The following is a 14,908-nucleotide window of genomic DNA, read 5'->3' on the forward strand; positions in this document are numbered from 1 at the left end:
CTCTACGTTTTCATGGCAGACTCAGTGAAGGGTGGTTTGCCAGTGCCTTCCGCAGTCATTACCGTTTACCCACCAGCAATCTGGGTACTCATTTTACTGACCTCGGAAGGATAGAAGGCTGAGTCAACCTTGAGCCGGCTGCTGGGATTGAACTCCCAGCTTCATGGGCAGAGCTTTCAGACTGCATGCCTGCTGCATTACCACTCTGCGCCACAAGAGGCTCTATATGGTCATATCACCTGACAAATGGTTAACAAATTTTAAAAATATATTAAAATTAATTAACTCCCAGCCATTTGGAAAACCCTTCTTGGGGCATCAAGAAACCTCAGGGTTTCACAAAACCCTGTTTGAGACAGCCACATCTACAGCAATCTAGTCCAAACCTTTTTTTAAACCAGTTCCCAGTGACTTGGGAAGAAGAAAGACAAAACTGTGACCAAGGACCCAAAGATATATGATGATGTTCTTGTGGATGCAAGAGGGACACCATTGCCACATTAAAGAGGGGCAGGTTGAAGGCCTCTTATTCTTCCTGTATTAAGTGCCAAAAAGGCTGTTCACCCCACCCACCTCGGTGGCTGTTTCAGCACTTGAAAAGGTATGAGAGGTGGAAAGAAGAGCTCTGCACCACAAGCCTGATTAGGACTGGCCTTCATAGCATTTTAAATATCAGATCCTCCTTCACACATCCCAAGGCTAGAAATGCACTCCAGCTAGCTTAACCTGTAATCTTGCGCTTACCTATGGAGAAACACAACACTGCAGCCACTTGCAGTATACAAATATTTGGCAAATATTTGTGTACAACATTTATTTCCCTGCCTTTGGAAAATATTAGACATATTAATCAACTAATTAATTTGACCCAAGTTTTTCTGCTGTCACAACTTGCAAGCAAGTATTTCTTCTACTGTCTGCTTCTTCCTCTTGCAGGGAAGAAGCCAAGCCTTGGGGCAGAATAAGAAAGGGGAGGTGTGAATGCCCACTAGGGGAGGTATGGTGACAGCAAAAGACATTGTGGCAGGGCAAGAACTTCCTGTACTGAAGTTCCCCCCCCCCCCCCAAAAAAAATGAGCATTGATGATTGAGCAAAACTAGTTACTAGCTACACCAACGAAATTAACAATAGTTAAGACACTCTAGACCAAATCCAATTGTTACTTTATATATACTGACTACTAATTTTTGGTGAGATTGACCCACATGGTTATAAAAATCCAGAGGAAGGAACCACATCATTCAAAGGTACCCAGTAAACAACTCCTATAAAACCATATACCACTATAAATAAGTTATAAAACTTTTCTAGCAAGTGGTACCTATAGAGTTCAATGCTTGAAGGGGCCCTTCAGACAACATAGTTCCATTTTGTTTGCCAACTGAGTGATGGCAACATTCAATACTTATTGGAGCAATGGGAGCTTTCGGAATATGTCATGCTCCTTATATATAAATGGAGGCCTCATCAAAAAAATTTGTTGTGAATTTCTATTTCTTATGGCTGATTTTTTGTCTATAGTTCTTAAATCAAAAATTACTGGCATATTATGAGTATTTTATATCTGTTTGCTTTGTTCTTAACCTGTTTTGTATGCCAATAAAGGCATTGTGTGTGTGTATTTGATCTGCTGTTTTGTATTCTTTCAATTGATGGAACTGAAAATCAAGCAGAAGTAAATCCACTGGAAACTTAATTTGCTGACTGTTCTGATAAGTGACCCCTGTGATAATTTGCATAATTGGATTACATTAATTTAATAGAGCCTCTGGGATTTTCCCCCTCTCTCAGCCTCCAATGACTGCTCATGAAAGAATCTTCCCTAATGCACAATGGTAATCTCCAAACACTTTAGATACCTGAAAAACACATAATCATGTCAACACAAATTAGACTGTGCAAATATATCTGTGCATTTTCATATGAGGTGACGAAGTGCTTTTTGATGAGGGGAGGTCTTCAAATAGGTGGCAGAAGTATACTGTTTGGCAAGGACAGAAAGCTACCCCTGTGCCTCCAATCTCTGAATGCCTGACAGTGGTTAGAAGTAACTGAATAAAACGATTGCTTTTTCGTATGAGGACAGTTTGCAAGCGAGGAAGACTCACTTTTCAAAGCAAGGCTCACAAACTTGGCAACATGGCTGATTAAATACAGATATAGCTTTGAAAGGCGTTCAGTACAACTGCTGACTGCGGTTGGCTCATAAGATTAGACACAAATAAAACCATCTGTAGGATGAAATGCCAGGCCAAAGTAGCTGCTATTGAAAACAAATAACTGAGCTGGAACAGCATGTAATTATGTCTGCATCATAACTGTAGAAGGGAGAAGAACGGACTGCCACCGAAGTACAATTATTTTCTACAAAAAAATTGGCATTTCGATCCCATTGCCTCCAAGCCAGGCCCTCCAGCCTGTCTATTCTGTGCTTATTTTTCTTGCTGGTTCCTGACCTCTCCCTTTTGGACCTCATACCTCACCTCTGCACTTATCTGCCTGGTAAGTTCTGACACCAATCTTGATCTCAGCCACCCTCCACGGACTTCTCCTTTGGGCCCAACTCAGAGATTGTTTTGGCAATCTGGTCCCTTGGCTACCTATCTTTGGCTTCATTTCAGACTGCTATCCTACATGGCATGAACATCAGTGCCTGATACACTGCTCCTTTAAGGAACAAGAGATTAAACCTCAGGCATCTCTGACTAAGCAGAGGACTGGATGGTGGCATGGGAGGCAAGGGAGGTCAGTCTATAGCGAAGGAAAGGGAGACCAAAGCTCTGTATTCCTGTACACATGCAAACTGCACCTCTCATGAGTTGGATTAAACCCTTAACTCATGCATTATAGTATTTATTTAGATTCAGTTGGGTAGCTGTCCTGGCCTGAAGCAACAGAACAAAGTTTTAGTCCATTGCCACCTTTAAGATGAACAAAGTTTAATTCTGGGTATAAGCTTTCATGTGTGTCTAAATGTCATCACGTACACATCATGGTTGAGGCCAGAGCAAAGAAGATCCGGGACCCCACTGAAGTCATCACACTCCTCCTAGGAAGATCTCCCCAGAGGCTTAGTATAAGAAAGTCTGTTGAGCTGGAGGGGGGGTAGAGGGAGTTTTTCATCATCAGGAGGTTATTGTAACTGGGGAATTTTAATGATTGTCTTAGGGGAGTTTTATTGTTGAGAGCTGTTAACTACCACGAGCCTCTTTGGGAGGCGCAGTATAGAAATCTAAATATCTGTCCCTCTTCATAATTTGTTAAGGGTAAAGTGGGCGGAGAAAGGGGCAGTCCGGGTGAGAGGCAAATCGGAAGGCGCAAAGCGCCTTCCAATTGGCCCCTCACCTGGACTGACAAGAATTCCAGCACCTTCTGACTGGCCCATTACTTGACTGGCTGGAGTTCAGTGGGGAGCAGCCCAGGTGGCGGAGGCTTTCCTGCGGGCCTGCTCCAAGACTTGCAGGGAAGCCGGGACTTGGCAGGGATGCCAGTGTCCGGGGGAGGCAGGGAGGGGGGCAGGTGGGGGAGGGTTCCCTGCAGGCCTCGGAGCAGGCCTGCTGCATAAGGGACACAGCAGGCCTGCTCCGAGGCCCACAAGGAAGCCGGGGACTCAGCGGGGAGGGGGGCAGATGGGGAAGGCTTCCCTGCCGGCCTCGGAGCAAGCCCGCCACGTCGGGGATGCAGTGGGCCTGCTCCAAGGCCCGCAGGGAAGCTGGGGACTCGGCGGGGAGAGGGGCAAGCAGGCAGGGGGGTCCCCGTACGGGGTTTTTATTTAATTCACCCTTACTAAAGCTAAATGAAGAAGGACATAAATGGACCTATGGTATAGCTGGGAAACTGAGCTTTAGTAGGGGACATTTCCCCAGAGATTCTTGGGCTACAATTCTATGGACACTTTTCCTATGGAATAACATAAGACTAATTTCTCAGTAGTCGCTCAAATCCAAGTCCAACATTTTAACTACGTGCACTGATTTTTAACTGTGTGCATTCATCATGTATTTTTAACTTGCTGTGAGATGCTTATGATGTTTTATACTCTTGGAGCTATGATTGTTTTGTTAGCTGGCGTCAGTTTGAGAAGATAAGGCAGAGTATAAATATTCTAAAGAAAATAAATATCAGATCATAGTGGTTTTGAAGGGATATAAAACCACACAGCTAGCTGCACCTTAGTTGCAATATTTATTGTATGTGACTGAGTATGAAGTCAAACAGCCTGGCCAGGGTGGGGGTTACAAGTTACTGTAGGGTTCAAAGAAAATCCAGGAAAGCCAAGTATGTGCAGAATCCTATACAAGCAAAGCAAGATACAATATTGTAAACTAAAAAAGGTTGAACAGCATGGCAGAAACTTACAAGTTTATCTTAAATGTACTGATGTACCCTTGAATTCAGTGTGATAATAGCCCTGGTCGGATAAACTTTAATTCCATTATTAGAAAGTAAAGGTAAATTAGCAGAGTACTGCATTTAATTAGTAATATTTTGTTTCTAAATGTATCTAGTACATACTTGATCAAATTATCACTTCTGGTGTATCACTGTATATGCAGTATCTGATCCCTTTCAAATTAATTCAAGGAAAAGTTCTACATAAAGATGCAAAAATGCTTGCCAGTTTCATATGTTATAAACATTCTATTTTTTAAAAGATGACTGGTGATTTCATATACATTTCTCACCTAGTACAGACATTCAAGGTTACATGGTTTATATCATTTTTGTCATCCTTCACAACGACATCCAAGTCAAAGGCTTCTAGACTCTGAATCGATCTGCTCCTCTTCTCATTACGTACATTGTATACAATATTGAGCTACAAGAAAACAAACATCAAAAATTGGCAATATGAGTGTAGCATGTATAATGTACTAATATAAGATCTTACAGAGAGATAATGACAAAATTCTAACAAAAGGCAAGGACAGACATAAGGTAATCTAGATGGTAGATTCTGGTTTTTTTCCTAGTATGATATCTGATTACTACAACATTCAATGCTACAACATACCCAGGACTCAATAGGGACAAAGGTTTTTTATCTCACTCTTCATGCTAACCTTGTTCAACTTGTGTATCAATATTCCTCACAACTTATTTTATTTGTGATATGGTGATAATGTGACTGTAAAGTAATGGTAATGTTATGGTATGTTGAGTTTACTCCCTGGCCTTGGGATAAGATAGTTACCGGCAATTACCTTGTAAGAATGTTTCACACTGGTATGGGAACAGATGGGGCAAGCAACAAATAGTGATGTGACAGCCTTTGATCGCTTTCACAGACAGTTTTATTTCTCCCATGTTTGTGTGAACAACAACTGAATTAGAAGGGGACTGATTGGCTGTTTTGGCAAACAATTATCATTGGCTGTATTTGGATGTGTGACACAATTTACTAATGTAACAGAATTAATTTTTGCTGTATATTCCCACGGTCATGTAAGGAGTTCTCAGTCTGACGAAGAGTGCTTGCACTCGAAAGCTCACGACCTAAATAAATCTTTGTTGGTCTTAAAGGTGCTACTGGACTCTGATTCTACTATTCGTTACAGAATATTTTGTAATCAAACAGTATGTTGTAAACACTGAGTCCCCAATGGAAAGCAGGGAATGAATGAATGATGCCAGAGAAATAGAATTAAACACACTATACTGTATCCCTTACCAAGTACACTGTCAGCAAGTTCATATGTGGTCTGGGTCCAGCATACTTACAGGACCATCTCTCCAAATACATCCCCAGAAGAGCCTTGCGCTTAGCCAATGCCAACAGGCTAGTGGCCCTTGGCCCCAAAGAAATCTGGCTGGTCTCGACCAGAGCCAAGGCCTCCCCTGCCTGGTGGAATGAGCTCCCAGAAAACATCAGGGCCCTATCATAACTCACTGAGCTATGCAGGACCTGCAAAACACAGTTCTTCCACCAGGCCTATGGTTGAGGCCAGTAAAGCAACTACCAACTGGCCTACCTCCTGTACCCCCACTCTGATTTTGGGTATTGGATCTCTGGGCAGGGTTTTTTAAATGTTGAAATTCAAATGAATAAATAATTTCACATTATTTTCAATAATGGCCACATCTGTAATTTCTGGGTATTCTAAGAAATGACAGCCCTGGACTCAGCTGGGGCTACTGTGGCAACCAGGGAGGCTTGGGTATGAGGGAAGGTAGGAGGCTTGTACCTGGCTCATGTAGCAGCTTATGAGACATAGCAAGCAAGTCCAGGCTCCAAGGCAGAAGCCAGTCAACAGCAGGCCAGTCAGATGAGGAGCATGGCTCTCCAGGCAAACTAGGCAGCCCAAGGCATCACTGGAGTCCACTCCCAGAAGATTTTAAAAGCCACTGCCAGAGACTAAGCTCCTCAGTCTGTACTGGCCTCTGTAATTTCTGTGAAATCAAAATAGTGTTTTGCCATTTCATGGAGGCTTGCATTTATTATACCATCATTCTGTTGACTTTTGAAAGTCAACATAATAAAATAAATCTTCTACACACAGGAAAATTATAGTATCAATTCATCTAATAATGGAGAAACCATTTTGCCCCCACAAAAAGGTAGAAGAGTTAGTCCTTATATGCCAATTCTTTTCATTTAACACATATGCATCCCACAGGCTAGCCCAGGAGCACAGCAATTTCTCTGCTGGTGTTTCATATTAGAACTTTTGGAGAAGTTCATTCTCTCATTACTTAATTTTTCCTGTGCTTCACTTTCCTTCACAACACATGTGCTAGTAATAAGAGAAAGACAGCAATCATAAGCATGTCTTCTTAGCAGTAAACCCAATTTTATTCAGTTGAGCTTACTCCCCGGAATGTGTTAAGATGAGACTGAAAAGACACAATGGAACAACTGAGTGAGCCACACAAACACACACACACAATTATCATTATAATTATAATTGTGGCTGCTTTATCTTGCTTAATCTTGGGGCTTGAGACATTGGTCCAGATGATCCTGTCTTAGAGACCCACTGAGGAAGAACTAGCATCATTTTAGGGAGGTCATGACTTCCCAGCAACAGAACTCAGAAGTGGAACCCTGATGAGGAAAGAAGACCACCCAGAAGGAAGTACAGACTGAACCAGCTGTTTAAGGTGTATTCCAGGACCTGTTTCAGAAAAACAGTTGGCTTACACTGAAGCATGTTTTGATCAAACAATCTAATAAGATAGTGCCACATTCTGCCAAGCAGAGGGCGGTGACAAGCTATTAAAACATGCCAGTCTGCCAGATCCTGGAGGCTCTTTTGCTACCAAAAACAAATTCGCTCTTATATAGCAAAACAATGTAACTGCCAACAAAACAAAGAAATGGCCAACAAGCAAACACTGCTTCCACAGAATTGCTTTCCTTCAACATTATCTCCTGAAGTTAAACGCTATAGATCTTAACAATCATAGATAGGATCTCACTGTTCAGTTTCTAAGACAGAAGGGAACTGATGTTTTCAGAAAAGAGTGTCGTGATTTCCACCAATTCCCTCTCATGCACACAGGCATAGTGCAGTATCCTTCTTTGATCCCTGTTGTGTTCCCAAGGGTTCACTGTTCCCCAGAACAAAACTGGAGAAGGCATTCAGTAGGCTGCAACAGGATCAAGAAGTAGGAAAGTCTTGCTCTGTATGGGCATCTCATTGGATCCAGCATCACACGTTAAAAGACTCCAAAGTCTAATCTAGAGGGGTCCATCTGATCTCCCACACCCTGACCTCAACCAAAGACCTGGTGGAAGAGCTCTGTCTTACAGGCCCTGCGGAACATAGAAAGTTCTTACAGTTCCCTCAGCTCTACAGGGAGCTCATTCCACCAGGTTGGGGTCAGGACAGAAAAAGCTCTGGCTCTGGCTGAGGCCAGGCTAACACCCCAGGGGGCTGGGAATGACAGGTAAGTTGGAACCTGCAGAATGTAACACACTGTGCGGGGCATAAGACAGCAGGCGGTCCATCAGATATGTGGGTCCCAGACCTCGTAAGGCCTTAAAGGTCAAAACTTTGAACTTGATCCACAGCTAGCAACAAGTGCAGCTGCCTCAGCACCGGCTGGATATGAGCCCAAAATGTTCCCGTGAGGACTCTAGCAGCTGCATTTTGCATCAGCTGCTATTTCCGGGTAAGGGACAAGAGTAGGCCAGTATAGAGAGAGTTACAGAAGTCTATTCTAGAGATGACTGAAACATGGGTCATTATGGTCATGTGCTCTGGGGACAGGTAGGGTGCTAGTAGCCTTGCCTGGCATAGCTGGTAAAATGCCCGGCAGGATACACTCATGATCTGTGCCTCTATAGAAAGGGAGGTATCAAGAGTCACCCCCAAATTCCTGGCAAGGGGCACAATGTTACATTGTGTCCCAACCAGGTTCGGTAAACGCACTTCCAAGCCTGATCCCTTTCCCCCAAGACATAGGACCTCCGTCTTGGAGGGGCTGAGTTTCAGACAATTCTGCTCAGGCCACCCAACTACGACTTCCAAACATCTGGCAAATGGTTCCAGTGGGGAGTCTGGACGGCCATCCTTCAGGAGATAAAGCTGGGTGTCATCTGCATATTGATGACAACCCAGCCCCAAATTCCGCACCAGCTAAGCTAGAGGGTGCATAAAGAGGAACTCCACAAGTGAGTCGAAAGGAGCAAGATAGCTACTCTCCTACTGCAACCCTCTGTACCCAGTTCTGCAGGAATGAGAGGGCTGTCTCCCATATTCCTGTCCCAATGAGGCACTGGGCCAAAAGCCTGTGGTCGACCATGTCAAACACAGCCAATAGATCTAACATCACAAGAATGACTGTACCGCCTCTATCAAGCTGGCATCAAAAATCATCCATCAGGGCGACCAGCACTGTCTCTACCCCATGGCCAGCATAGAAACCTGACTGGTATGGCTCAAGCACCAAAGTTTCCTCCAAGAATGCTAGGAGCTGGTCCACAGCGGCCCTTTGAACCAACTTACCTAGAAACGCAAGATATGAGACTGGGCAGTAGCTCGTGGTGTCCTATGGATCCAATGGTGGTTTCTTAAGTAGGGGGTGGACCACTGTCTCCTTCAACAATGAAGGGAACTCCCCAGTAGACAGGGAGAGATTGATAACATCCCTGATTGGGCCCACTATCTGCTCACTGCCCCCCTTGAACAGCCATGACGGACAGGGATCTAGGGGGCACATGGTCAACCTCACTGACCCTAGCAACTTGTCCACTTCAGTTAGTGAGAGCCATCTGAAGCCATCAAGCATTCCCTCCAAAGATGGCTGTACTAACCACGGTGGGAAAGTCCCAGCAGAGTGGCAAGACTTTATCAGCGAAAAATGTCGCTAATGCCTCACAGTTAAGATACAATTTACTAAACTTTTGGTACCCCTTCTCGAGGGCAGTAAGAGATCAAACTACCTTAAACAATTGTGCCAGCTCACGGACGCAATTTCTGTGGCAAAGATTTCACGCTTTGCCACTTTCACTGCCATCTCATATGCCTTCATAAGCATGTGATAAGATGTTCTTGCCACTTCATTGAGAGTTTTCTGCCACACTTGCTCTAGTCGTCTCACTTCCCTCTTCCTCTCCCAAAGCTCCCTGGTATACCACGGTATACCTGGTCTACCACGGGGCCTGTTTGAGGCAAAGGTGGAGAGGACATCTAGGGTCGATCTTATCTATGGCTGCCGAGAGGCAAGACTGCCAGTTCCCTACCAGCACTGTCAACGAGTCATCAGGAAGCATTGGGGACCGTAGAGCATTCCGGTTTCCAATAGGATTCATAAGTCTCCACGGGTGGGCTAAAATACACCCGTCACCCAAACAGGGGAGGAGTGGAACCTTGAGCCGGGCCCACAGGGCGTAGTGGTCTGACCATAGGACGACAGGCAGAAAAGGCATATATGATGTTCATCTGTCTGAGACATTTTCACCTTCCATTGGGTGCACTTCTTAAGGAAGGCTTTTTGAGCTAGAGTAGCAGCCTAAATCTTACCAAGTGAAGCTCAACAAAGTAAACATTCAAGTGACCAATTCCTTTAGCGACAAAGGAGATGCTGAGGGTTGAGGGTGCTGCAGGAGCATGTGCTCACTGGGGCAAGGCAAAGAACTCTGCTTCAGGTACACAGTGCCTTCTAGAGGTTTTTAGCTACAAGAAAACCTTACCAAGGGCTGTTCATATACAGTCCCAATGTGTGAACTTCACAGAAGCTCGATGACGAACTGAAATTACATTTGGGGGTTTATTTTATTAATCTCAGTACCGTTTAGAGTGTGTCTATGTTTCTGACGCCACCCAAATGTGTTTTTCTAGGATGGAGTGCAATAAGAGATCTTGCCTTTGGCCAGGAATTTGGGGGTGATTTTCGATGCCTGCCTAACAATGGAGGTGCAAGTCACCAGAGTAGCCCCACTGGCATTTTTCCATCGATGACAAACATGCGACAGTCACCTCCAGGTTAGACTTCTGTAACTCGCTCTATGTGGGCCTGCCCTTGAGCCTGACCCAGAAGCTGATACAGAATGCAGCTGCTAGTGTCCTCATAGGAACATCTTGGAGGGCCCATATCCAGCCAGTGCTGAGACAGCTGCATTGGTTGTGTTCCAGATCAAGTTCAAGGTTTTGGTACTGACCTTCAAAGCCTCCTGTGATCCAGGCCCTACATATCTGAAGAACCGCTTATCCCCTTATGCCCCCCACAAAGCACTCCACTCTGCAGGTACCAATAAGCTGGTGATCCCTGGACCTTGTTAAGTATGCCTGGCCTCGACAAGGGCCACGGCTTTTTTGGTCCTGGTCCCTACCCGGTGGAATGAGCTCTTGAACAAGCTGAGGGCCCCAAGAATCAGCTTGGTATAGTGGTTAGTGCACCAACTTCTAACCTGGTGAGCCGGGTTTGAGTCTCCGCTCCCCCACATGCAGCCAGCTGGATGACCCTGGGCTCGCCACAGCACCGATAAAGCTGTTCTGACTGAGCGGTAATATCAGAGCTCTCTCAGAGACAGGAAAGGGAAGGTGATTGTAAGCTGCTTTGAAACACCTTCTGGTAGAGAAAAATGGTATGTAAGAGTGGCATATAAAAGTGGCATATAAGAAGAAGAGTTGGTTCTTATATGCCGCTTTTTCTCTAACCGATAGAGGCTCAAAGCGCCTTACAGTCACTTTCCCTTTCCTCTCCCCAGAATAGACACCCTGTGAGGTAGGTGAGGCTGAGAGAGCCCTGATATCACTGCTCGGTCAGAACATTTTTTATCAAGGTCACCCATCTGGCTGCATGTGGAAGAGCGCAGAATCGAACCCAGCTCACCAGATTAGAAGTCCACACTCCTAACCACTATACCAAACTGGCTCTCTTTCTCCAGTTACTTTTACTTATACCAAACTGGCTCTCTTTCTCCAGTAACTTTTACTTATACCAAAATGGCTCTCTTTTCTCCAGTTACCATCTGTAAAGCTGCTACCTGGTCAACAATCTCCATGTTTGTCAAACACTATAAATTGGGTGCATATAGCCCAACTGATGCATTCTTTGGGCAAACGGTCTTACAACAGATCTTGGAGGTGGATGCAGACGCCCCACCTGGCATGTGATAATTCCTCATCCTCCTCCCCCTCCCCCCCCTCCTCCTCCTCCTCCTGGAGCTTCCAAGACATATCTGTTCCTTCAGGTATGTTGTTGGATCTAGGACTTGAAGATTCTCTCCCCCCCCCCATTTAGAGGATGCTCCATCATTCAGTTACAGCACAGGGTTTTTGAGATCCACCAAGGGAAGAATTTGTGTAGGCAATTTCATTGCTGTCTTGTATTGTTATTACTGCTCAGGATTTTAAACTGGAGTTTTATTTATTTTAGAGTACTGCATTTATTACAATGTAAGCCGCCAAGAGCCAGCTCAGCTGAGAGTGGTGGCCAATAAATCACAAAATGATCTGACCTCAAGCTCAGTCCTCAGCAGATCTACAGACCCAACAGATCTTATGGTACTTCAAGGTTTAGCGAACTCAGTACATAAATTCATTAATAAAACAGGAGAATAAGAGCATGGCATTCCTTCTGAGCGGAGAATACATCCAAAATTACCAGTCCAACTCAAAACAAGTGCCTCAAAATCCCAAAAGAATCAAGTAAAATATGCTTGTCCTTATTAGAGGCATGCTGTGATTATGGACATATCAAGTTGGAAACAAATCAGTAATTTGTCATCACACACATACTGTTGTTTTATTACTGACCAAGAAAAACAGAAGGGTAAGAATTTACCAGTAACACAAGGACATCTGAAGCAACAAACTGAATGACCCCTTACTGGAAGGCCTGATGTTTACTTTCCATTCCTTCTTAATCCTGGACAAAGAGTGCAAAACAAAAAATAAAGTTGCTGAGAAAGATGCCTTTCTCAGTCACATGACCTGGCCAAGGGTAGAAACAAACCAAAGTAGAATTTGCTATCATTAGCAGAGGTGGGATATCACCTGAGTTCTTAGGAGACATTTGTTTGGTAGTTTCAAAACAGGGATGGGTATGCAGTCAATACAGCACTATCCCTTCCCAGCTCATATTTAATGATTATATGTATCCATGCTGGTATCTGTGCCTGTCAACATCATGGGGATTGCCAGGATCAAAAATCAACTAAGGTCACATGGAGTCCAGTTCTTACACATTAGCTGTACACAGTCCACACATTTTTCTCACAACTGTGCTTATCATGCACAATGTACATCATTCAGGCTTTCAGATGAGGGGTTTCAGCTGTTTAGTTCTTTTTACGGTCTACTTGTACCCTGAGGATTATTTCATGAAATTTAACTTCAGACTGTTGGTTATTGTTTTATGCTATTTTTAATGCCTGACTGGATTTTATGTTGGTTCTACAACTCATTATTTATTTTAATGCTGTTGCTTTTCTTATTTTATTATTAGTTTTACATTGTGAGTCACCTCAAGTACGTCTCTGAAGAGGCACCAGTGGTGTGTGTGTCTGTGTGTTTAAATTCCTACTGCCTAATTTCAACTCTAGAGAGTCCATCAACAACATACAAAAAAAACTGACAACATCCAGTAAAGGGCTCCCTTGACCCAAACATATTATAATCATTATAATGGATATTACAGTATTTGCATTGTTATACACATTCTCTGTGTTCATTTTTTCTTTTTTCTTCTTAGATACTGTATATTTTCAATTGTGTTGTTACTTTTGAAAAATCAATAAAAATAATTTTTAAGACTCCTGACTGTTCAGAAACCCCTTTGTCTCCCATGCTTGTTCTTAAACTAGAAATGTAGCAACCAGATCTTTGGATGCTGGAATATGTTGAAGGGGTCATCTTAGCAGACATTTTCTCCTAATGTTTTCTTTGATAGTTAAAATAGTCTTTGAGGAAGAAAATGAAACTAGCAGCAAGGTAGCATCCATTGAAAAGACCAAATTGATTCACTCATGCAAATGAATGAATGTTTACAGTTTGATAAAGCCAATTGAGTATCATCTCAAATAACTGTTTCAGTTTACTTCAGCTAAAAATTTATATTCCCCATGTGCTGAAAAACCTAAGGTGTTTAACTTGACTAAATAAAATCCTAATTTCTAAACTGCAGGTCTTTGGAGAGTCAGTATATAAATTCCATAAACAATAATAATAAAAGAAACATGCCCTCCTTGATCAAAATAGCAAAATGTACCTGAATTCATTATTTTGTTGCACGTTTCTCATTCTGGCACAGAACAAATACGAGTATCAAAAGCAAAGGACAATAAGGGCTATTGCAGGTCATGAACACTGCTACCAAACTTTACCAATCTGTTTCACAATGAAGCAGTGACTTAAAGATGCTTCCCCTTCAGCCAGGAGCACAGTTCACTGTGCAAATTTATCAACAACACAAAAAACTATTCTGCCTTTCTATTTGTGTCATCCAATGAAAACAGATGATTCATGTAGGCTGAAGAGGTGCAGTCAAGAAACTCAAGAACTGCTAAGACAAGATTTGTAGAATAGATACAAGACAGGAGATGGTGTGTATGGTTACTCAAAGGTAACCAATATCCAGCACTTATCCACAAAGTTAATACATAGAGTCATAGAATAATAGAGTTGGAAGGGACCTCATGGGTCATCTAGTCCAACATCCTACCAACAAAATATTTTGGCCCACCAGGTGATGGTCAATCCCCTGGGGAAACAGAAAATTCACAGAGGTTATCTAGCCATTGTTAGGTTGCTAGAGAAGGCTGGTGGGCAGTTTGATGGTCACCAGTGGTGAGGCCTGCAAATATTTAATCCATGGCTGTGACTGAGTGTGGTATATCAGATGCTTTTTTCAGCGAGCCCCTGTTTGCCCTGGATATTAGTCATTTAATAATGCCCTATTTGTTCAACAGTGTTAGCTACTCACTATACAGAAAACAGTTGGATTATCTATAAAACTCTTACACGGGATAGAGATGCTGTATTTCTTGAATAGTGGGTTCAATAGGGCACAGAGATGCTGATGTCCAAAACATCAACTCTCTTATTGATCGCCAAATACTGAACAACCGAACAACTCACCGCCCAAATTTATATACAGTTGAGGGCAGTGGTCCCCAACCCCCAGTCCAGGGACCAGTACCGGTCCGTAGATCAGTCAGTAACGGGCCGCGGCTCCTCCTCATCCTCCTCCCTGGCTGCTGCCTCAGGGGCTGCCCTGCCACTCTGCCGCTGGCTCACCTTTAGTGTTCTCTAGCGGCCACCATGGCTGGGACTCCCCCTCGGTGTGGCACTGCACAGCTGCTGCTGGCAGCGCCCCCAGTGGGTGACGGGAATTCATGGGCGCCGGCGGGAAAGGAAGTGAAGCAGGGGCTTCGGAGGTGTCGACGTTCCTTGGCAAAAGACTCCCCCCCCGGGGCCTCAGTAAAATTGTCAAGCGTTGACCCGGTCCCCGATGATA

At 43.8% G+C, this 14,908-nt stretch overlaps 1 protein-coding gene across 1 annotated transcript in view; it reads right to left on the minus strand.

The window, feature by feature from the left end:
* The window catches only part of CD109 (CD109 molecule), a 100,456-nt gene that overhangs the window by 12,540 nt on the left and 73,008 nt on the right, over positions 1–14,908 (minus strand). Inside the window, exon 30 of the mRNA XM_077306636.1 lies at positions 4,687–4,820. Coding sequence (XP_077162751.1) covers positions 4,687–4,820 — 134 coding nt within the window. The remainder of the gene's footprint in view (positions 1–4,686; positions 4,821–14,908) is intronic.

This window comes from Paroedura picta, chromosome 1, assembly GCF_049243985.1.
Source record: "Paroedura picta isolate Pp20150507F chromosome 1, Ppicta_v3.0, whole genome shotgun sequence".
Lineage (NCBI taxonomy): Eukaryota > Metazoa > Chordata > Lepidosauria > Squamata > Gekkonidae > Paroedura > Paroedura picta.